This window comes from Dermochelys coriacea, chromosome 2 (assembly GCF_009764565.3).
Source record: "Dermochelys coriacea isolate rDerCor1 chromosome 2, rDerCor1.pri.v4, whole genome shotgun sequence".
Taxonomy (NCBI): Eukaryota; Metazoa; Chordata; order Testudines; family Dermochelyidae; genus Dermochelys; species Dermochelys coriacea.
In genome coordinates, this window is record NC_050069.1 from 61,246,747 (window position 1) to 61,269,810 (window position 23,064).

The window sequence follows — 23,064 nt, forward strand, 5'->3', positions numbered from 1 at the left end:
GGAACTCACAAGGATCAGTGCTGCCTCAGCACGGGGCTAAAGTCTCACTCCAACCCTGATGAGTCCCCTTCTGGGAACCAAGGCGGGGCTGTTGATGCCTGTGCTTGGCAGATGATCCTAGGCATGGGGGAGCGGTGTCTAGAGTAAGGCTAATGATGCCTTTCTGAGGACTGGTGCCAGGGGCACAGTGCCACAAAGGTAAGCAGTCCTGTACCGGCAGGGAACGGTGCATGGACAGGTATCTGCGCTGGGGAGTCAGCTGGACAGAGGACGATGGATGCCAGGCATATGGAGACCAATACCTCACCACAGGTGATCTGTGCCGCAGTGGTGGAGACTGGGATTGTGGTGCCTGTGACCTGGCTCGTCTGACCAGGGACCTAGGACACGGAGTTGGTGACCTTGGCACTGCCTCTGCTCCGGAGACCAAAGGTGTTCGACTGCTCTCTGAGGTGATCTCATGGCCAGCTTCCCCTAGCGAGCGGAGCTTAAGCCACTTCCAACCCCAGAGTGACTCTCTGGTTCTTAGCTGCCTCAGATGTTGAGGGCAGTACCAGGTGCCTGGGTTCCCTACTGCTCCCAGAAGTCGGAGGCAGATCCCTGTGGGGAGGAGGGGGTCTAAGTGGAGAGATACCCCTGTGAGGTTCTGGAGTGGATGAGCAGCCCAAACTGGGTCCTTTGGCCAATGCCCCCTGATCTTCATTGCTCGGTGCCAGGAAGCCTCGTTTCTTTGGCACTGGAGAAGGAGAGTGGTGCCAGACAGAGCTCAGTCCTGGCAGTGCGCTCCTGACTGACGCTGAGGTGCTAGACATGGAGTCAGATGGGAAAGGCTCCAATGCCGGACGAAGAGCAGCCTCCATGAGGAGGGCCCATAAACAAATGTCCCTCTCCTTCAGAGTCAAAAGTTGTTAGAAATTCGACACTTGTCCTTAACGTGCAACTCTCCCAAGCACTTTAGGCAGCTGCTATGGGGGTCACTAATAGGTGTAGGCCTATTACAGGCTGAACAGGACTTGAAAACCAGAGGCTGGGGCATGCCCCACTTAAGGGCAAAGTCCCTGCGGAGACTCTAACTTACTAAGTTTAACAACTTAACACCTAATTACTAATTAAACTACTGTAAATAGTTATATACAAAGGGAAGACTAGTAAGCACTATGAAAACTGCTATCCACTTGTGAGGCAAGAAGAAGGTGCTCTGACCAACCGTGATGGGCAGTAAGAAGGAACTGAGAGGGCGTACGGCTGTGAACCTCATAAACCAGTGCATGAGCGTGGCACTCCAGAGGGCACCACAGCCAGCCCTACAGATAGTGCTAAAGTAAAAATGTTCAACAACTGTGCACGTGGGTGTGTATATACCTAGAATGGAATTGACATGTGCAAGCACTTGAAGAAGAATAAACCTTCTTTTGTGTCATTACAAGTGCTGTATGTTATACAGAAACTGGTTAAACTGGGGTACGCTGCTCCCTTGGTGGGAGGGGACCTGGATTTCTGTGAGTAGCCAGTATCAATGCTTGGGAGAAAAAAATATTAAATCTGTCTCACATATTGAGTAAATTTTAGATAAGTATTTGCCACAAATACAGCAACTACTAAAACTCATTTTAATTAATAATAGGACACAAATAACCCAGTGCATATAATTTGAGCAGATATGAATTACAAACTCAACTACTGCAAACAAATAAAAGGGAGAAATTATGGAAAGGCAGAAACTGTAAGATATTGCAAAAGTACTTTAAAATGATCATACATAATTTGCATTTTGGTTTATGTACACTGGATTTTCAAACTACCTCCTTGAGTGCATAACATTTCAATTTTAGTAAATCTTATTTTGAAATTTGATTCATTTTCCACTAACTTGTACTAGAACTTCACAATTGTCCTACACTTCTTATTAATTGTAAATCTGAAATTATTTTTCCTGTAACAAACCTACTGTGGTTTACATAATATTCCACTTGGAAAGAAGATGGAGAGGATTGTATTATTTCAGCAACAGCAAAATATTAAGCAAGCAGCAGACAGACCTGAAGAAACCAAGTGGGTGGCCAAGACTATGTGGTGTTATGAAAGAGAAAATTGAGTGTGACAGTGTGGAAAAATTTATCTTTGTATTTAGAGTTGGTCAGGAACTGGAATTTCTGTTCCACAGAAAACTCCATATTTTGATAAATTAATTCCCATTTGGAACAAAAGTCTGAAACTTCCCATGAAATGAAAATTCCAAAAAGTTTTGGTTCAATGCTGTCATTTTGATTAATTTCACTTAGACTTAAATTATATTCATATATAATTGACACTTTAAATACACAAAGATATTAACATTAATATTTGAATACACTATAAAAGTCAAAACAAAATGAATTGAAATGACTGTTGAAATAAAACATTTGGACTTTTACTAGTCAAACGCTTAATCAAAATTGACACTTCAAATTGAAATGCTTAGCATGATGAAACTGCATTAGTCAATGGAAAACTGTTGTACTGAAATTTCTTCGACCAGCTCTAACTGTGATAAGGTGGAGAGCAAGAAACCTTTTTGAGATAAAAAGCAAGAGACAGTTTTCATAGAATCATAGGACTAGAAGGGACCTCGAGAGGTTATCTAGTCCAGTCCCCTGCACTCATGGCAGGATTAACTATTATCGAGAGAGGTGTTTGACGAACCTGCTCTTAAAAATCTCCAATGATGGAGATTCCACTATCTCCCTAGGCAATTTATTCCAGTGCTTCACCAATCTGACAGTTAGGAAGTTTTTCCTAATGTCTAACATAAACTTCCCTTGGTGCAATTTAATCCCATTGCTTCTTGTCCTATTCTCAGAGGTTAAGAACAATTATTCTCCCTCCTCCTTGTAACAACTGTTTATGTACTTGAAAACTGTAATCATGTCCCCTCTCAGTCTTCTCTTTTACCAGACTTACAATCTCTAAAGAATTGTTTTCCAAGTTTATTTCTTTCCTTCAAAGGGCCCCACACTGGTCGAGTCCATCCCTTGTAGCCAAAGAGTACTTTTGGGGGAATTCTGCACCACTGCGCATGCGCAGAATTTATGTTCCCTGCAGAAAAATGACTTTTTGATGGGGAAGCAAAGGGAAGCCACAAGATCGGTCATACAACCCTTCCCAGCAAGTAAGTCTCTGTGGGACAGGAGGCGGGATTGGAGAAGACCCGGCTGGTGGCTTTTACCCTGGACCAGGCTCAGCTGCTAGTCCCAGCTGGGCTGGGCAGGACTGGACTTTCTCTTCCCCTGAACAGCATCTGGGGCTATGTCAGACCCCACTCCCAATTTAGCCCCCAACTGTAGGAAGCTCTGCAAATTCTCTCTCTCTCTCACACACACACACACACACACACACACACACACACACACACACACAACTTCCTGTATCCATTGCTCCTCAGCTGCAGGGGGAGGGATCTCTGTACATGGAGCTCCTCTCCCATCCACCCAACCCCTGTGCATCCAGACTCTCCTACCGAGCCTCTCCACCCCTCAACGAGCCCCACTTCCCTTGCACCACCCCAACAAGCCAGATCTCTGCACCCAGATCCCACAGTGATCTCCCACCTCTATTCAGTCAGTGGCCTGTGCTCCCCAATGCCATGCTGGAGTTTCTGCATTTAGTTGACAAATAAAATTTTCAAAATTTTAAAATATTGTGCACAAAATTTTAATTTTTTTGGCGCAGAATGCCCTCAGGAGTAAAAGAGGAATAGAATATAGCCAGCTCCACAGCCAATTAATACCAACTTGATGCTATCTGGGCAGTTTTTCTTCAATGAGATTCTATCAAGAAGCACTCACCTCGAGGGCCTCCGAGCAGTTGGATGCAGAACAATCCTTTTCTTGCCCCTGGTTTCCCCTGCAGGCTGCCAGCGACCTTGGCAGGTTTCGGTGACTGGGCTGGGGGGGGGGGGGGCGGGGGCTGAGCCACAACGTCCAAATGAACCCTTTCTGGGATATTAAAGAGTCTAATGAACAGTCTATTTGCCCTCACTAGTGTCTTCAGCCCAGGCTCTGGGTCTTTCAATCCAACACTTTGTTCAGGCTCCAAAATAAGCCTTGTCCCTTCTCAAGGTTTATGCCACTTTACCTGAAGCCAGTGGGAACCTGGGACTGCCCACTACTCCAGGTTTCAACCCAGGGACCCTACATCCAGCAGCCACAAACAGATCATGCCAATTAGCTGCTGCTTTTTCCTTATGCCTCTTCCTACCAGGCCCTTTTATCCCCAGCCCTATCTCATAGCTGGGGTGGCAGAGAGAGACACTGACTATCTAAGTTCAGCCAATCATGAACTCTGTCTAGCTACCAGACTCCTTTGGCCAGGGAGAACCCTTCTTCACTCCTCTGGTCCCAGCTAAGAAATGAACTGGTAAGACCAAGCAGCAAATTTTATCTGGGCCAGCAGGGCCTAGACTGGCCCTTCTACTCCTTTGAGGACCAGATCGCTGTGGTTTTCAAGATGGCTGCTCCAAAGAGGCCTCTCTAGGCAGTCCTGAAGGACCCAACTTCATTGTGCTGTTCCTCACACATCGCGACTTCTTGGGGTGAGGTGTAGTAGGCCTGCAGGTGCTCCTATGGAGAGCTGAGAAGGCAGGTACACTCCATCACAGATACAAACATCGCAAATATGACAGGTAGCCTATGCTAATTGCTGAAATGGAGAACTTGAGGAAAAAGTGTGTTTAGTAAAGAATTTTCAAACATTCCAGGGAATCAAAAAAACCTTTATGGGCCAGATTCTTTGCTTCAGCTGAGATATGCTTGGTGTAGTAGAGATTAGGTTGTGGGGGTAAGCAGGAGCTGGGAACTATTGTGGCTTTCTGATTCTCTGCCCAGCCCCAACACAGATTAGATCAGTCTGGAGGAGCATTTGTTAGCTGAGGAGATGCAGACTGCTATGACATCTCCCCACCCCTTGTATCACTTATGCCAGGGGCTACAGGAGAGGCTAGTGTGATAGTGATCTATACTTACTGGACCCCCTCACACTGGGAGATTCCCCATAAGGGGAGATAGCGACAGATTCTCTCCTCTTTGCAGCTGTGCAACAAGCAAACCATCTCTATTTAGGAGATTAATAACTAAAAGAAGAGGAAGAAACCTCGTTCTTGGCACTTGGATGATCAATGATGTATAAAACATAACAACATGCAGCTTCTCCAAGTCCAGAAAATAAGATAACATACCACAGATAGCAATCCAATCAAATGTAGACCTAATAACCCAATTACAGAAACAAGTACTAGTTGTTACAGTGCCAATCCTTGTCCAAATGATTAGGTGAAGCAAGCCTTTACAGTGTGCACTGAATGCTAACTGGGCTATTTCGGATCATAGAATCAAGGAACCATAGAATATCAGGGTTGGAAGGGACCTCAGGAGGTCATCTAGTCCAATCCCCTGCTCAAAGCAGGACCAATCCCCAACTAAATCATCCCAGCCAGGGCTTTGTCAAGCCTGACCTTAAAAACCTCAAAGGAAGGAGATTCCACCACCTCCCTCGGTAATGCATTCCAGTGCTTCACCACCCCCCTAATGAAAAAGTTTTTCCTAATATCCAACCTAAACCGCCCCCCCCCGGCAACTTGAGACCATTACTCCTTGTTCTGTCACCTGGTATCACTGAGAACAGTCTACATCCATCCTCTTTGGAACCCCCTTTCAGGTAGTTGAAAGCAGCTATGAAATCCCACCTCATTCTTCTCTTCTGCAGACTAAACAATCCCAGTTCTCTCAGCCGTCATGTGTTCCAGTCCCCTAATCATTTTTGTTACCCTCCGCTGGACTCTTTCCAATTTTTCCACATTCTTCTTGTAGTGTGGGGCCCAAAACTGGACACAGTACACCAGATGAGGCCTCACCAATGTCAAATAGAGGGGAACAATCACATCCCTCAATCTGCTGGCAATGCCCCTACTTATAAAGCCCAAAATGCCATTGGCCTTCTGGGCAACAATGGCACACTGTTGACTCATATCCAGCTTCTCGTCCACTGTAACCCCTTTTCTGCAGAACTGCTGCCTAGCCGTTCGGTCCCTAATCTGTAGCTGTGCATGGGATTCTTCCATCCTAAGTGCAAGACTCTGCACTTGTCCTTGTTGAACCTCATCAGATTTCTTTTGGCCCAATCCTCTAATTTGTCTAGGGCCCTCTGTATCCTATCCCTACACTCTAACATATCTACCACTCCCCCCAGTTTAGTGTCATCTGCAAACTTGCTGATCACAGGGGCAACAGGTACGGAGAAAATTCCAAGCATATGGATCCCTTAACAAAGGGCATCCTGCTCCATCTCAAATGGAGAAGATTCCAGCTCACATACTTGCTGACCACAGTTGCAATGGTATGCTATGGACTGAGAGATTGTCCTGTGACCTCCTTGTGAGGGACTCGTAAGGCCTTTTAGACGCCACTAAAAATCAAAACCAAAAGCAAAGCCTCCACACCACCACCACCACCTCCTGCTCTACTTGGAAACCGGAGCACTAGAATCATGTTCCTCTAGGGAGGCACATCATTAAACTAAGAGCTACAGTACTACCTTCTGCACCAGCTTCCATTTCCAAGTTGATTTAAAGGTGTAACCTCATGTAGAGCTCATTGCGGTTGTCTAATTTTGTGGTGATTGTGCCACAGACCATGATAACAAGGTTCAGGCTCTGTGACAGGGTGCAACTCACCACTCTGACGCCGCCTCATGCCCAATATGGGAATTAGCTCCGTTAGCCAGTGCACCCTGCTTTGGTGGTGCTCCGCCCATCACCTCTTCTGCTTCTGGACCCATGTCACTCCAAGGACCATGGTGTCCTCTTTCATAGAATATCAGGGTTGGAAGGGACCTCAGGAGGTCATCTAGTCCAACCCCCTGCTCAAAGCAGGACCAATCCCCAATTTTTGCACCAAATCCCTAAATGGCCTCCTCAAGGATTGAACTCACAACCCTGGGTTTAGCAGGCCAATGCGCAAACCACTGAGCTATCCCTGACACAGCTCTCTAGCCATGCCACACTCTGTGCTCCCCCCTTCTGGGGGATATCTCTGCAATCCCTGTCCAGCCACTTATATCAGCGGTAACTGCAGTCTATTGTCTAGCCACTTCTCCAGTGGCAAGTGGGGTAGGGGGGAGACACAGGCCCACCCACAACTCCAGGTCCTAACCTAGGGATCCTGTAGAAGGCCATTGCTTGCAGTGTCCCCTCCGACTCCTCAGTACATTTTCCTGGGCCACTTCCTCATAGCCCCAGCACCCTCTTTGTCCTTGCTTCAAGGCATCAGCCTGCAGATCCCTGCAACCCAACAGGAGCTGCCTTTAGCTCCCCAGGTGTCTGCCTGCAGCACTGCTCTGTCCAGGGTGCTAGCTATCTTCAGCCTGCAAGGCAGCCAGTCCTCCTCCCTCCTTGAGCTCCAGGTAGTGACTGCAGCTTCTCTGTCCTGCAGCCCTTCTTATATGGGCCTGCCTGACCATGATTGACTGCTCCTCTCAGCCCTGCTCCTATTGGTTGCCTCCTGCGCAGCCTCCCTGCAGGCACCCCATCACAAGCTCAAAAAACTGCCATCTGTGGACTTCCTCAAGACTGCTGCTAAATGATCTTCCAGCAATGCTCCCAGATTGCAAACTCCAGTAAAAAATGACAGGCATACATGCTCATTTAGGCTCTCATTCAGCAAAGATTTACTCATGAGTTTAGCTTTCAGCATGTGAGTAACCCCATCCCTATTCAACACTGTACATGCCTACGTGTTTTGCTGAAAACGGATGGGATTACTCACACGGAGAAAGTTAAGCATGTGTTTAAATGTTTTGATAAATTGTGGTTTTAAAGGGGCAGTGTCATAGCGAAAGTCATTCCCAAGTGCCCCCTTGCAATCAGTGTGCCTTGATTTCCCTTCACCTGGGATATAAACAAGTCTGAGCAGGTGTGAGGTACAAAACAGCACCTCCACTGGGGAGTCTTGTTTATTAACAGACAAGGCCAACACAAAGTATAAGTAAAACCTTTACCACAGTCCCCTAACTAGGAGACAGATTTAGATTATTAGTTCCCACCTGAGTCCCCTGTTCACCTATGTCCAGGCCCTTTTACCAGCAAAGTTCTCTTGACCCAGACGTCTGCCCTTTGAGCCAGGTCTCTTCCTGCTCTCTGGATAGAGTCCTTCTCCAGAGACAGGGTCCATGGATATCTGTCAACTGCTGCTTTTCCCTGGGACAGCACATAGTTCCAGGCAGGCTGGGCTTCCTGCCACTGTTTGGGAGACCCCTCTGCTCAGACAAGGTCTGACTTCTGCAGCGCTCCCTTTGGGAACCTCCTATCTGTAAGAATGCCTCCAAAGCTCACTGCTCTGGTGGGCTCTATGGAGAGTTCCCCCTCTCCTGGAGCATACTCTCTAGGATCTCTGCTTTAAGAGCACACCTCCCTGCTCTGGTGAGCTCTCCCGGTGACGTCCTCTTCTCAGCAGCTTCCTGTCTCCTTGAGAGTGCCTTCCCTAACTGATGTTGGGCAACTTACTAGGTCCGGGTGCTGGTTGACTAATTACAAACATCATCAACTTGGGGCAGTTAGCCACAGGTGGTCCTTAAAAGGGCAATCATGGGCAGACAGGGCCCTAACACCTCTTAAAGGAGTGGATGCACCATGACAGGCAGAGACAATCCTTACCACATCGTTTGGTTGTTTCCCCACAACCTATTAATATCATCTGCATAGATCCTCATCCACCCAATCATGATCCCAGCCCAAATCTCTACAAAACTTTGGGAGAGTTGTATGGATCAGATAGATAGAAAAACAAGGTTGGATGTAATCATCACCATGCTGAAAATACGGTAGCCTATTTCATCTCATAACCATTCCAATGGCTTCAGATACCTGGGGAACAAAATGGAAAACTACATTTTGTTACCTTTAGAACAGGCCCTCTCCGCACTGTATGTCCTTCCCTTCAGGCACAACCCTCAAGGGTGTAGTTCCTGGCACCACAGCTTAATGGACTGCCAAGAAGCTCTGTGGGCCACCAGAGTCAGCGCAGAAGCACAGGGTCTCCAGACAGATGGCCATGTCCCTCTGAACGATACTCAGAGATCCACAGATTGTGGAGGCCCCAATATCTGCTTCTTTCATGGCAGACAAGAATATTTCAGAAGGATCCATGATAAACCTAGTTCTGGGGCGGGGGAGGTTGCCACCATTCTCTTACGGTTTGTTTTTTCTCACCACAAATGGGTTAATGGCTTAATGTGGAATCTCTGAAAAGGCATCTGGAATTTATCAATTATTAAAAAGTAAATGGAGTTTAGTGACTCCTTCTAAATTGCACTTATCATTGACAGGATCATTTTTAAAAGCAGTTTTTGTTTTTGCTGTTAAACCTTAAATGATCAAGCTCAGAATAACCTCTGATTAATGAACAATGAAATGGACCATTTCTTCTCTAATATAGCCACTCCCCTGCAGAGAAGGTTAACTGATTTCCTGTATAAGATTATTTGCCTAATATGGATATTTTTATGATGACTGAAGAAGAACAAAAATATAAATAGGCAAGGGGACAATTATAAAACAGAGCGTAGTAAGTGGAAATAAACTAGGCTTCAATTTTAAAGAACAAAAAAATTTGTTATATATGACTAACTAAGTCAATGATACAACGGCTGGAGGGGAGGGACTCTACTCTGAGTCTGATCCAAAGCCCATTTAAGTCAATGGAAAGACTCCCATTGACTTTAGTAGGCTTTGCGTTAGCCTTTGTAGAACGAGATGTTTTAAAACTGGTATAAATATTACTTTAAAATGTTCATTTCTGATCAATCCTGTGCTGAATTATTGGCTTTTCTAGATACGCAGCTATAATAGATAGATTTAATCTAATTACACACAAAAAACCGTTAAAAACATTATTAAGGACACCAAGTCAAGCACTCAAAAGTTAGGCAATACCAGAACTAAATATTGTGTATTTCCATTATGACAAGCATTTATTGCATGATCCCCATAAATACTAATTTTCAGTGATAAAAAACAAAAGAAAGCAAAACTCTAATTAAAAAAAAATCTGTGTTTTTCCACAATTGAAACAAAACACTGAACTTTAGTTTCCCTAGCCATAATACCTATATATATTATATATATAAAAAAAACGTATGCATGTTGTGACGGGGCAAGGCCAGATGGCTATGGAAGAATAGTCTTATTGGGAATCAAGGAAGTGGGCAGGCAAAGCCCATCCACCACTAAAGGATCCCCCCCCAGCCTGAAAGGGGGATCCACAGGACCTAGATACCCAAAAAATTCCAGGGGACAACTAATAAAATAACAGGGACAGGAGTGCGGTCAAAGGGTCAAACGAAGGGAATCGGACGGGGACACCGAGCAGAGAACCCCGGACAGCGACCACTGCTCCTCAAAGGCGTCAAGGGAGTCAAAGGACGCTGCCCAGAGGAACTCTGCCCGGATACGTGAACGGACCGAGGATCGGAAATAGGCCCCACAGTCACAGGAGACTCCATCGGCCAACCTCCTCACTCTGGTTTTGTAGAGGGCCATTTTACCTAGGGCCAGGAGGAGGTTGACCAGGAGATCCCGTGGCTTTGTGGAGCCACGGATAGGGAGTGCATAAATGAGAAGGTGAGGGGAGAAGTGCAACCAAAAACATAATAAAATATTGGTGAGGAGCCGGAATAGGGGCTGCAGCCTGGCACACTCCAGGTATACATGTGCCAGGGTATCCCTCACGCAGCAAAAGGGGCAGGTGTCTGGGATTAAAGTGAACCGCGCCAAGTACACGCCCGTGCTCACGGCTCCGTGAAGGAGCCGCCAATTGACATCCCCGGCGGGCCTTGGGACTAAGGTGGAATATAGGCTGGCCCACCGGGGCTCCTCACCCTCCAAAGGTGGCAGGAGGTCCTGCCATTTTGTATTGGGGCGGGACACGAGGGTGCGGGCGTGAAGGGTGTGGAGCACAAACGTGTAGAGATGTTTTCTTGGCGCGGTTTGGAAGCAGACCGGCTGCATCTCGTGCAGCCGGCTTCTAGTGAAGGGGTCAGTTGGGTCCACGGGGCAGGGGTCCAATTAAAAGGTCCGGCGGGCCTGGGGTAATGGGTGGGCGGGGCGTGCCCTCGTGCAGGACCCAGTCGAGATGAACCCGAGCAGCGGGCAGCAAAGCGGCCTTCACCTCCTGAAGTATGCGCCGGGGAGTACAAGGTCTGGAAAGCCCCATGCGCTGAGCGAGCATCAGGGGATCCAGCCAGTCTCCCCGGTCATAGTCCAGGAGGTCTCCGACTCTTGTGACCTCTGCCAGGACCAACCTCTGGCGCACCGAGCGGGACTCCGCCACCTGCACACGGAGCTGGGAGGTTGTGTAGCAGGGGCTCCGCGAGGATCTGCCCCCTCGGTGGCCGCCACGGACCTGGTCGTTGAAAAGAGTTTCCAGGTCCGGAGGAGGTCCTGGTAGAAGACCGGCAGCCCGGAGAGGTCTCGCGGAAGACCTCTCGGATGGAGATAAAGGAGCTGCCGGTCATATCGGAGCCCTCAGAAGCGGCGCAGGAAGGCGTGCGCCAGTATGCTCCACGCCGGACTACCTGCACCATAAAGGAGCCTCTGCAGGGTCTGGAGGCGGAAGACATGGACCTGAGTAAGCAGACATTTCAGGCCCTGCCCTCCCTCCTCCAAAGGTAGATGGAGAAACCCTGCAGGGACCCAGTGCAGTCCTGACCAAAAGAACTCCAGAATCGATGTCCGGAGGTTCGTCAGGAAAGCCGGGGCCGGGACCAGGGTGTTGAGCCGGTACCAGAGCATGGACAGGACTAGTTGATTAAGCACCAGCGCTCTCCCTCGAAGGGAGAGGCACTTGAGTAGTCCTGTTCATTTCCGGAGCCGCTCTATCACCCCACCCTCTAAATTCTGCCAGTTCTCTGGCAGAGAGGGATGCGTTGCAGAAAGCTAAACGCCCAGATAGAGCAGCGGACCCTTGCTCCACCAGATGGCCTGAAGCGCGGGTGGGAGGGAGCTCACCTGCCGCCAGTCCCTATCACCAAGCCAGAGCTCTTGACCCAGTTGATCCGCGCAGAGGAGGCTGCCGAATAGATGGCCTGGCAAGCCTCCACCCGCACCAAGTCGCCCGGGTCCTGGAGCACGTCATCAGCGTACGCCGACAGGACCAGCCGCAGCTCCGGCTCCCACAGCACCAACCCTGTCAACCTCCTTCGGAGGAGACCGAGGAAGGGCTCGATCGCCAGAGCGTACAGCTGGCCTGAGAGGGGGCACCCCTGCCATACTCCTCGCCCGAAGCTGACCGGTTCAGTCAGGGTCCAGTTGAGCCTGACCAGACACTCTGCGGAAGCATACAGCACCCGGAGAAAATTCACAAACCTGGGTCCGAAGCCAAACGCCTGTAGAGTGCTCAGGAGATACCCGTGATCCACCCTGTCGAACGCCTTCTCCTGATCTAAGGACAGGAGGGCGAACGACAGACCATCCCTACACCCAAGTTCCAATAGGTCCCGGACCAGATATAGGATGTCGAAGATGCTGCGGCCCGGGACGGCGTAGGTCTGGTCTGGGTGGACCACGTCCGCCAGCACGGACCCTAGCCGCAGTGAGATGGCTTTTGCCACGACTTCGTAGTCCGTGCTGAGGAGCGAGACGGGACGCCAATTTCGTAAATCGCGGAGGTCCCCCTTCTTCGGCAATAAGGTGAGCACGGCTCGCCTGCACGAAAGAGGGAGGACCCCACTCTGCAAAGACTCGGCCCAGACGGTGACTAGGTCTGGGCCCAGGACGTCCCAGAACACGCGGTAGAACTCCACGGTCAGCCCGTCCATGCTCGGAGATTAATTGGTGGGCATGCGATGGAGGGCTTCCGAGAACTCGGCCAGTGTGAGAGGCAGCTCTAGCCGGTCTTGGTCGCCCACGCTGACCATCGGGAGCTCCTCCCAAAGCACTCTGCAAGCGTTAGGATCGGTCGGATCTGGGAGAATAGGCTTGCGTAGAAGGCTCTCGCCCTCCCGCACATCTCCACCGGATCCGTGAGGGGGGTGCCATCTTCTGCCAGTAGGCAGATGACATGTTTCTTAGCCCCCCTCTTTTTCTCCAGGGCGTAGAAGAAGCGGGAGCTGCAATCCATCTCCCGAAGGAGACGGATGCGGGATCGAACAAAGGCACCCCGGGCCAGATGGTCCTCGAGGGTCCGGAGCTCCTCCCGCTTCTCCCGGCACGCTCCGCAGAGGGGTGGATCCTCGGGGCTGGCGGCCAGATGCCTCTCCAGCTCTAAGACCTCCCGTTCCAACTGCTCTATCGCCGCATCCCTCCGTCGGCTGGCGCCCCGGATGTAGTCACGGCAGAAGAGCCGGGCGCGCACCTTCCCTAAGTCCCACCACTGCCGCGCCGAGGGAAAGGCACGCCGCTGCCCTCGCCAGGCCAGCCAGAACTCCCGGAAAGACGCCACGAAGCCCGCATTCTCCAGCAAGCTGTTGTTAAAATGCCAATAGGCCGGCCCCGGCCTCTCCACGCAGAGGAAGGCTGTCATGGTGGCTATATGATGGTCAGAAAATGGGGCCGGCCGGATGCTGGAGGAGTGGGCTCGTGAAAGATGAAAGCGTGATAAATAAATGCAGACCAACCGGTAGTGGCGCGACCGATGGGCCTCCACCCGTACAAAGGTGAACGTGGAAGTGTCATTCGGGTGGTGGTCGCGCCAGACGTCCACCAGGGAGTGGTGTTCGACTATCTCCTGGAGGACGGCGACGGCGGCCGGGCTCTGCTCGGTCCCCGAGCGGTCCCGCTCCTCAAGGGTGATGTTAAAGTCCCCTCCCAGGACCAGGCACTCCTGAGGATCCAAGGTGCCGAGGAAGGCGGATGCCTGCTGATAGAATTGCAGCCGCTCCGGGCTCGCTGCTGGGGCATAGATGTTGACAAGGTTGACTACGAGCCCCTCCATGCGGACCCGGAGGTGCAGCTGGCGACCCGGCACAACCTCGGTGACCCCCAGCACCTCGGGCCGTAGGTCGGGGGAGAACAGGGTCGCCACTCCAGCCGTACAAACTGTGAGGTGGCTAAAGTAGACCCTGTCCCCCCAATCCAGCCGCCAGCTGTCTTCGACGGTCGGATCCGTATGGGTCTCCTGCAGAAAAACCACAGAGTACCTCTCCTCTCGAAGGAAGGAGAGCACCTGGGACCTGCGGAGACCCATCCTACAGCCATGGGTGTTCAATGTTAAGGGTGCCATGAGGAGGGCTGGGGGGGATCCTCGCCGGCAGGGATGCTTGTGGCTCCCAGCGGGCTGCGCAGCTGTCCGTGACCCACCCCGTAGGTGAGTAAGGAGTCATGGAAGTGGCGGATCCGCTGGTAGGCCGCAGCGCCCTGCCTCCCGGTCCTTTTCCCCTCCCCCATGAGGGCCCTTGCGGCCCGGAGGATTTGATTCAAGTCCCCCCATCGCTGGAGGGCAAGCTGGACTTTGTTGCGGGAGCCACGGATGTCTTCCAGAAACTCCCGCAACTCCTCTCACAGCGCATGGGGGGCTGGGGTTACGGTCTGGTTACTCCCCGACGGGGCCCTTGTTACATCCCCGTGGCCCACCGAGATGGGCAGACGGGGTACGGACCCCCGACGGGGCTCCTGATGGGTTGACCTGAATGCTGGGGCGATAGGGGGCGGCAGAGGGAGGATAGCAGCCCCTGGTGAGTCGGGACGGGTAAACACAAAGGTCACTCCCTGGGAGTCATCTGTTGGAAAGGGGAAGGAGACAGTCCCAGAGGTGGCAATAATATCTCGGGAGGTGGGCGGGATAAGGGCAGGGGTAGAGGTGAGAGTCTGGGTCGGGAGAGGGCTCTCACTGATGCCAGGCACAAGCTCTCTGGTGGATTTGGCAGCCACGGCATCAGGAGGTGGGCTTTCTTCTGTAGGGTCCTCTCCCGGGAAGGAGGTTGAATGCTCCTCACCAGCGAGGGATGCCCCTGGTGGCTCAGGTTCCAGCCGCGTGGCACTGGCCGTCGCCTCAACTGGCTCGGCTGCTCTCAGCGGGGTGTCCTCTGCAGCCGGGTTGATGGAGGAGTCCAGGGGCTCCTCGGAGGTGGGAGCAGAAGCAACGGTTAGGGGGAGGGAACATGGGGAAAGGGGGGCTGGAGTGAAGTCGCCCAGATCAAGGCCCGCTGGCATAGGATCGTCCTCCCCCTGGGTGACCGGGGTCAGACCCAGGGCCTCGATCTCCTCATATATAGACGGGAAATTGTTTTCCGCTACCCCGGGATTCTCCCCGCCGGCACCTGACGCGACGGTTGCTTCCGGGCACACTGGGGTTTCAGATGGTGCCTCGAGGGTCTTGGAGGGGAGGGACTCCCGTGGAGAGGAGATACTGCCTTCCAGTGCTGCCACGTCATCCCCAGCCGGCTCTGGTGGATGGAACACACCCGTGGGTAGAGCGGAAGGCTCGGCCTCAGTGCCTCCCTTCCTGGTCTTCCGGGGGGCCTCCGCATCAGATGGGAGGAGCGGAGCTCGAGCCTTCCGCTTGCCCCGCTTCCCCTGGACTAGGGACCAGCCCTCCATGGCATCATCCAGGGGCTGGCTAGCAGGGGTTGTGTCAGGGGGCAGAGGCGATGGCTCAGGGACTCGAGGGGGTAACGGTGGGGCAGCACAAGGGAGGGAAGATTCCCCTTGGGGATGGCCCTCTCCCATGCCCGGCGGTGTCCCTGCCCCACCCTCCTCCACAGGCCCCGCCAGATTGCAAACAGCGGGGGCGGTGTTCTCCCACTCGTCTGGGCATAGTTGGGGAGGTGCCCCTTGGGCCTGAGCGGGAGCAATGGTGGACTGGGAAGGAGGAGGGGTGGTTTCGGGCGCCGGGCAGCCAGGGGTGTCGGCAATGACGGGGTCGGTGCCCTGCCGGGGCTCGGGGGTCCTGGATGCTCCTCCTTCCCGGGCCAGGGGGCAGTCCCTCCGGACGTGCCCCATTGCCCGGCAGAGGTAGCACCGGGCCTCCCCCGTGGAGTAATGCACCCGGTAACGGGCCCTCTGGTAGGGGACTAGGAAGGACCCCTCCAGCGCCTCTCCGTCACGCGCCGCCGGCGGCAGTTGAAGCTGCACTTGCCGGCGGAACGAGAGGACGTGACGGAGGGCGGGGTCTTTGCAGCCCAACGGGAGAGGGCTGATGACAGAGATGGGCTTCCCCAAGGTAGAAAGGGCAGGTAACAGGGAGGCATTGGGGAGAAAGGGAGGGACGGAGGTCAGGACCAGGCGGACACCCAGGTCCTCTAGCGGCTCTAAGGGGACGAACACGCCCCCAACTGCCAGGCCCTTCTCCACCGCCTCCTGGGCGGCGGCCTCCGATGTTAAGAAGAAGACGACCGTGCCATACATTTTGGAGGATGCCACAATGGCCGTGGGCCCCACCACCCTCGCCAACGCCCGCACATGTCTCCACGTGGGCACCAGGAGGCGGGCACCAGGAGGCAACGGACACCGTGCTTCCTGGTCATGGTGGGAAAGGGGCCCTGGCTTCTATAGATGGTAGCGGAGGCGGTGTGCTGGAGAAATGATGTAGCGGCAGGCAGGGGGGCTGCCGCCACCTGGGCGTATGCTCTGGGGGCCGGGGGAGGGACACCTGCAGAGCTGGTGGAGGGAACAGCAAGGAGGGGCACCCCAGGTGGAGATGGGGCCGGGGCATTGGGGGCAGCCCCTGCCATGGAGGGCCTGGTCTTTTTAGCGGGGCCCTTCCCCTTCTTCTTCCCCTGGCCCTTCCTGTCGGCTGGGGGGACTCCCCCCGAATCTGAGGGGGTGAGAGACGTGGCAGCAGTGGAGGTCACCCCGGTGCCCGTCGCTGCTGGTGCCCCAGCGGGGGCGGTGGCAGATGGTTCGGCAGCGGAGGTAGAAGCTTGGGGGGGTGACGGAGGGGTAGGGGGAGCTCGGGCTGCTGGAGGGGTCCCACCCGTCTCATCCCCCGCCATCATGAGCAAGGAGGAAAGGGGGGATACCAAAAGGAGGAAGGGAGAGGGGAAGCAGGTCGACCACTCCTCCCCGCTAGGCTGCAGGTAGGGGAGGAGGGCGCCAAAAGGGGTGGGCTGGACGGGGGGCAATCAGGGGTTAGGGGGCAGTCGCCGACACAAGGTGGAATTCTGGCTCTTCTTGGTGCACTAAGGGAGGGGGGGATACAACAACATTGAGGGTGCAGTGAAGAGGGTTGCAACTAAAATGGAAAGTTGCACAAGCGCATGGGAGGGGCATGGGCATACGGAGCGAGGGGCTAAGGGGTCTGGGGGTAGAACAGGGAAACCAAGGGGCTAGCTTCAGAGGCTGGGGTGGGGCAAAAAAAACAAAGGCGGCAGAGGGAAATGGGCGGGGCAGGCAAACAAACTGAAGCTAGTAAGGGGGGCTGGGGCAAAAGAAAAAGGAGGCAAAGCAAGTGGCAAATGGGGCAGGTAGTAAAGGGCAAAGCTGGGGGGTAGGCAGTCTGGGGGGGGGGGTACATGTGCCCATGTGCACTTGCACAAGACTTTTTAGGCTGGCTGCTGCTTCTGGCCCAAAGGGTGGAAATAGGGCGTGGCAAGCTAAGCAAGCAGCTGAGTCCAGAGGCAGGAGCTGAGGCAGATGGTATACAGCCAGTGGGGGTGGTGGAGGGGGTAGTGGTGGGGTTTGGGGAGACACACAGATAGATTGGGGGGCAGCTCCACGCCACACCCGCTGTGTCCCTACAAACACAGTCAAGACCCCCACCACAAGAGCACAGTTTGAAAATTACTCAGTCTTAGGCCCCCTCCACGGTGGTCTGCAAAGTCTCTAGGTGCTTCCCCACTGGTAGATGGTCCCCTTCTTCTCCTCCTTGGGCTTCAGCAGCTCCAGGTAGCAGACTCCAGAGCAGCAGCAGCAGCTCCAGGTGGTGATCCAGGCAGGCAGAAAGGACCCCTCTCAGGTGGTGGTATCCACAACAGTGGCTAGGGTCCCTCACTCCTCCTCTCTGGGGAGTGGGCTAGCAGCCCCCCCCCGGGGTTGCAGTTGGAGCAGTAGCAGCACCCAAGAGTGGGGGGTCTAGCAGCCAAGTAGCAGAGAATGGGGGGTGTCTGGCCCAGCCAGGGGAGCAGCAGGGAGATCTTAGCACCTAGCAGCAGGAGTAGCAGCTTCCCACCTCCCTCCAAGCTAGAAGGCTATGGGAGAGCAGTGGGAGGGAGAGAGTCGCTCTAGGCTAAACACATCCCTGGTACCAGGGTAAGTGAAATGGAAGCTGCTTCAGGTCAATTAAGACACCTGGGGCCAATTAAGAACTTTCCAGAAGGCAGGGAGAAGGCTAGGTTGATTGAGACACCTGCACCCAATCAGGGGCTGGCTGAAACTAGTTAAAAGCCTCCCCGTTAGTCAGGTGGGTGTGCACGTCAGGAGCTGTGAGAGGGATAACTTCTTCTCACCTCCCTCGCTGGCTTATGATGAAAATGGCTCAGTGGACTGTGACCCTTGTCTCTAGAGAAAGGAGGGTTACGTGGAGGGTCACAGTGAGCCTCTGAGGCTAGCGAAATCCACCAGGAAATGCAGGACCCACGGAGGCAAGGACAGAGCTTTGTCACAATGTGTTGAACACAGTGTTTTATTGATATGTTTACAATATTTAAGCTGATAGCCTGAGCCCTGCAGTCCAGGGCTGTCAACCTGAGCCCCACCCAATGGCTGTTTCTTTTCTAATAACTGTTTTCTATTAAAAATGGGACTTTAACTCCTTTATTATTAGGATTATTTTATTCTCAGTAGCGCTTCATTGATAATTTTCATATAATTAATGAGATTATTAAATGTTAATTTATCAGTAATTTTTATGTTTTTAATGGCTAATTCCACAAACCAACTTCTGACACTGATTCTCCTGACTATATAAAAAGGTTAAACCACTGTCCAGCTGAATTATATTATAATTAATTATTATACATTATAAACAGGATACTTTTTTAAGTAATTTATTACTAGTAGAAGAAGTTGTTCTTCCAAGATGCAAGCTGAGGGGCATAAGGTTTATAATTTTTGTGAAAAGCTTGAATAAGCAACAAAGAATGAATAGTAAAGGTGAATAGAAAAGTAACGTACTATTTACATAATAGTAAATGTCAGTTATATGAAGCTATGTTTTGGAACTGACTGATGGCAGGAAGCCATGCTTGGAAAAGTGCTATGCTATATGTGTAAAAAGAATTAAAGCAGTTAATGGCTTAGTACACTATATGATATAAAAATTCACTCCTGTTATTGTATAGTAACTGATTTGGAAAATACAGCAATGAAAAATACTTATGTTTGCTGATAGAATGTTAAGTTCTGTGCTGTTACATTCAAAAGAAAATAAGATGTTTTTTACAGTGTGACATTTTGTCACAATCCCAAAGTTTGAGCACTTCTGTAGCAATGTAATCCCTACCTTTATATTTAATCTAAAACTTGTACTGTCAACACAAAATGAGAATTAAAACAGAAAGCTAGTATAAGGAATATGGAACTATTGTTTCAAAACTCTCCCTCTAACAGTTTGATCCTGCAAGACGATTGATTTATGCATCTCCCAAGCCAACTAACAAGATGATCAGGCCCCATGAAAGGTGAATTAAGTTTGTTGAGGTAGCAGGACTATTACAGAAAGGTACACCTTTAAAAGATATTTCTTAACACAGTATGAATGCCAAAGAAAAGTCTTCTCCCACCACTTGACAGATGATCTGTGTTTTATTTTGCGCTTCCAAGATGAATGAAGTTTCAGTATATATATAATTAACAATACAGCATTTCAATCAAACACCAATGTTACTAAAAAAAATGCCTAAAACAAAATACAGAATCCTGAATTAAAAGTGCTGCTGTAGTTTGAGCATATATGAAATGGAGAATAAATATCTTCTATAGGAAAGTCACAAAAATGTACAACCTGATGCTAAAAGCTTTATTTAGTTCTTCATTTTAAGGATTTTCTGTTTCTCAGAGTGTTTGCTTCATTATATGCTGTGCTTATTCAGGTTTCATACTTACCATACTTCAGAAGATCCTTCACAACTCAAGTGTTGGAACCACCTACCCCTTCCCTGGGGCAGCAAATCCAAATCCACAGTAGAATGATTTGGTGGAAACACCGAGTGTGCCTAGCCCATTCCTGCGTTGTTTTCCTTGAGCTGGGGTAATCAAGCCCACTACCTCCCTTGTAAATTAAAATGGTACAGTGATATCAAAACTAGAAATTACAGTACATGGGAATTATACATTAAATTACCATGCAATGTGCACAATGTAAAAATGAAGTAACTGCAACATAATTTATACGGCAATCATGTAATCATGGAGCCCGTCTATAGAATAAAGTGCTGCTTGTCCTTTTATTTTCAGATTGTGCTTTTTCTGTAGCTCAGATTTTTCCCTAAATAAATAATTCATTGTAGTGCTTTTAAAATATAAGGTTGAGCTATCCTTAAAAGGTAACATTATTCATGTACTCTGATCCCCCATAAAAGATCTATTATGTAAAATGAAGCATATAGAAATATTGAAGACAATGGTTCCTTTTGACCATTTCAACCTAGAGCATTTTTAAAAAATTGAAGGAAGAGAGTAACTAACTGTCTTGTACTATTCCCTTCTTTCACTTGATTGACAGTAAATAACTCCAGAAAGGGAGAGGGGATGTACTAAGGACCAGAAGTACTAGAAACTCCCTAGAAGTGTGTGTGGAGGGGCCCCACTGGTGCCTGAACCATGCTTTCTCATCTCTGCCCCCTATCCCCATCGCTCAACCTTAAGGCACATAAAAAGTTCCAGTGCCCCTGCTAGAATATCAGACTCCTAGACTATCATGTAAAACACAATCCAGTCTACTGGAAAAGTATAATTAAAACCAGTGCAGTAAGTCAAATTTACACTTTTCCCTCTATTTGCTGCTAGTTAGACTAAGTCATTACTCAGGCAAAATTCCCACTGAAGACAGGATTGGGATCTGACTGGGTAAAAATTAACCAGAGAAAGCATGTAAAGCAGACTTGTCCACTGTATCTAGTACCGCTTTCATATATTTTTTAGGAAGAGAAAATAAAATAAATTACCTTAGCTTAAACACTTGAGACCTTTGATATTTTACAATGGACTGATGCAGCTAGAGTGCACCCTTATTTAGACTTAGAGTTAGTATTTCTCTGATTGATGTATATATATATATATATATATATATATATATAAAATAAAGTTATTGATGCAAGTCTTCAATAACTCCATTAACTTCTGTGCATTTACTGCAGATTTACATCTGTATTCCAGAAAGCAGAATTTGGCTCTATTTTGTTATACTTTATATAATATTGGAAACAGTATGGAAAAAATACTTGCGTGAATTAACTTTTTCAATTACCTAGCAGTTCCATTGCATCATCCTCATTATCAATATCTTCTTCTGTCACTGAGGGAGCTGTACTTTGAACAGAATCAAAAGAGTCCTGGGAAAGCATGGCAGCCAGTAGCTTCTTATGTTGCTGTTGCTGCTGTTTTAATCCTTTGGTCTTCGGCTCCATCTTTAAACTGGGCGGGGGAAAGCATAACTCCTTTTACCGTTACTCTCGCTACAAAAAAGTACCTTTACAGCAGCCATTTCATTCACAAATTCATTGAGCAAATGAAACCATTTAATTAATAGACTAATTATTTTCAGGGTTTTTTGCTATTATAAACATCCATACAGAAATTTTGCCTTGTTCTTTAAATACCGGAGAGATTGCCTCTCCTCTCACATGCCGCAGTGGCTGTTCTAATCAGCTGCGGAGTTCAAGCTAATGTACCACAAATTTAAACATCAAGGAGATGTTGGTAAGGCACTGCAAGTGAAAAACTGAAATTCATTCCAACATTGGTCTGACTAGTCTATCAATATTCAGATCACAGTGTAAGGCCCAGCTCCTAAACAACATAGGTTTAACCTGCATCATGATCTTAATATTAAAACTATAGGTTAATGTCAGTTGGGGAGGGGCAGCATGGTCCTGTGGCTAGGCCACTGGAGTGGGAATCATAGACTCCTGGGACTGGAAGGGGTCTTCTAATCCAGTCCCCTGCATTCATGGCAGGACTAAGTATTATCTAGACCATCCCTGACAGGTGTTTGTCTAACCTGCCCTTAAAAATCTTCAATGATGGAGATTTCACAACTTCCCTGGGCAACTTATTCCAGTGCTTAACCACCCTGACAGTTAGGAAGTATTTCCTAATGTCTAACCTATACTGCCCTTATTACAATTTAAGCCTATTGCTTCTTGTCCTAGCCTCAAAGATTAGGGAGAATAATTATTATGTTCTTGAAAACTGTTATGTCCCATCTCCAACTTCTCTTCTCTAGACTAAACAAACCCATTTTTTTCAATCTTCTCTTGTAGGTCATGTTTTCTAGACTTTTAATCATTTTTGTTGCTTTTCTCTGGACTTTCTCCAATTTATCCACATCTTTCCTAAAATGCAATGCCCAGAACTGGACACAATACTCCAGTAGAGGCCTAATCAGCACAGAGTAGAGCGGAAGAATTACTTTTCTTGTCTTGCTTACAACACTCCTGCTAATACATCCAGAATTATATTTTCTTTTTTTGGCAACAGTATTACACTGTTGACTTATATTTAGCTTGTGATCCACTATGATCCCTAGATCCCTTTCTGCAGTACTTCTTCATAGGCAGTCACTTCCCATTTTGTATGTAACAGGGGACTATTCCTAGCTGTATAACCATGGATAAGTCATTTTGGGTAATTTTTTTTTTTTAAGATTTAGAACCATCAGTCCTGTTTCAAAAGCTTCTTTATCACAGGAGCCTAGGCCCCACTGAAAATCATTTGGAATTAGGTGCTTCACTTCTATGAATATGCTTACATAGAAATAAAAGACCCATATCACAGCTGCAGCTGGTCCAGGTCATCTGGCTCTGGCTTGCAGGGCTTGGCCTGTGGGGTTAAAAATAGCAATGTAGACATTCAGGCTTGAGCTGAAGCCAGAGCTCTGAAACCCCATGAGTGGTGAGAGTTTGAGCTCAAATGTCTACATTGTAATTTTTAGTCCTACAGCC

At 49.7% G+C, this 23,064-nt stretch overlaps 1 protein-coding gene across 4 annotated transcripts in view; it reads right to left on the reverse strand.

Annotated features, from left to right (window-relative positions):
• Positions 1-23,064, reverse strand: part of C2H8orf34 (chromosome 2 C8orf34 homolog) — a 258,751-nt gene that overhangs the window by 134,072 nt on the left and 101,615 nt on the right. For all 4 annotated transcript variants that reach the window (XM_038389172.2, XM_038389171.2, XM_038389175.2 and 1 more), the window contains exon 7: positions 21,369-21,535. In XM_038389172.2, the coding sequence (XP_038245100.1) occupies positions 21,369-21,535 (167 nt within the window). The remainder of the gene's footprint in view (positions 1-21,368; positions 21,536-23,064) is intronic.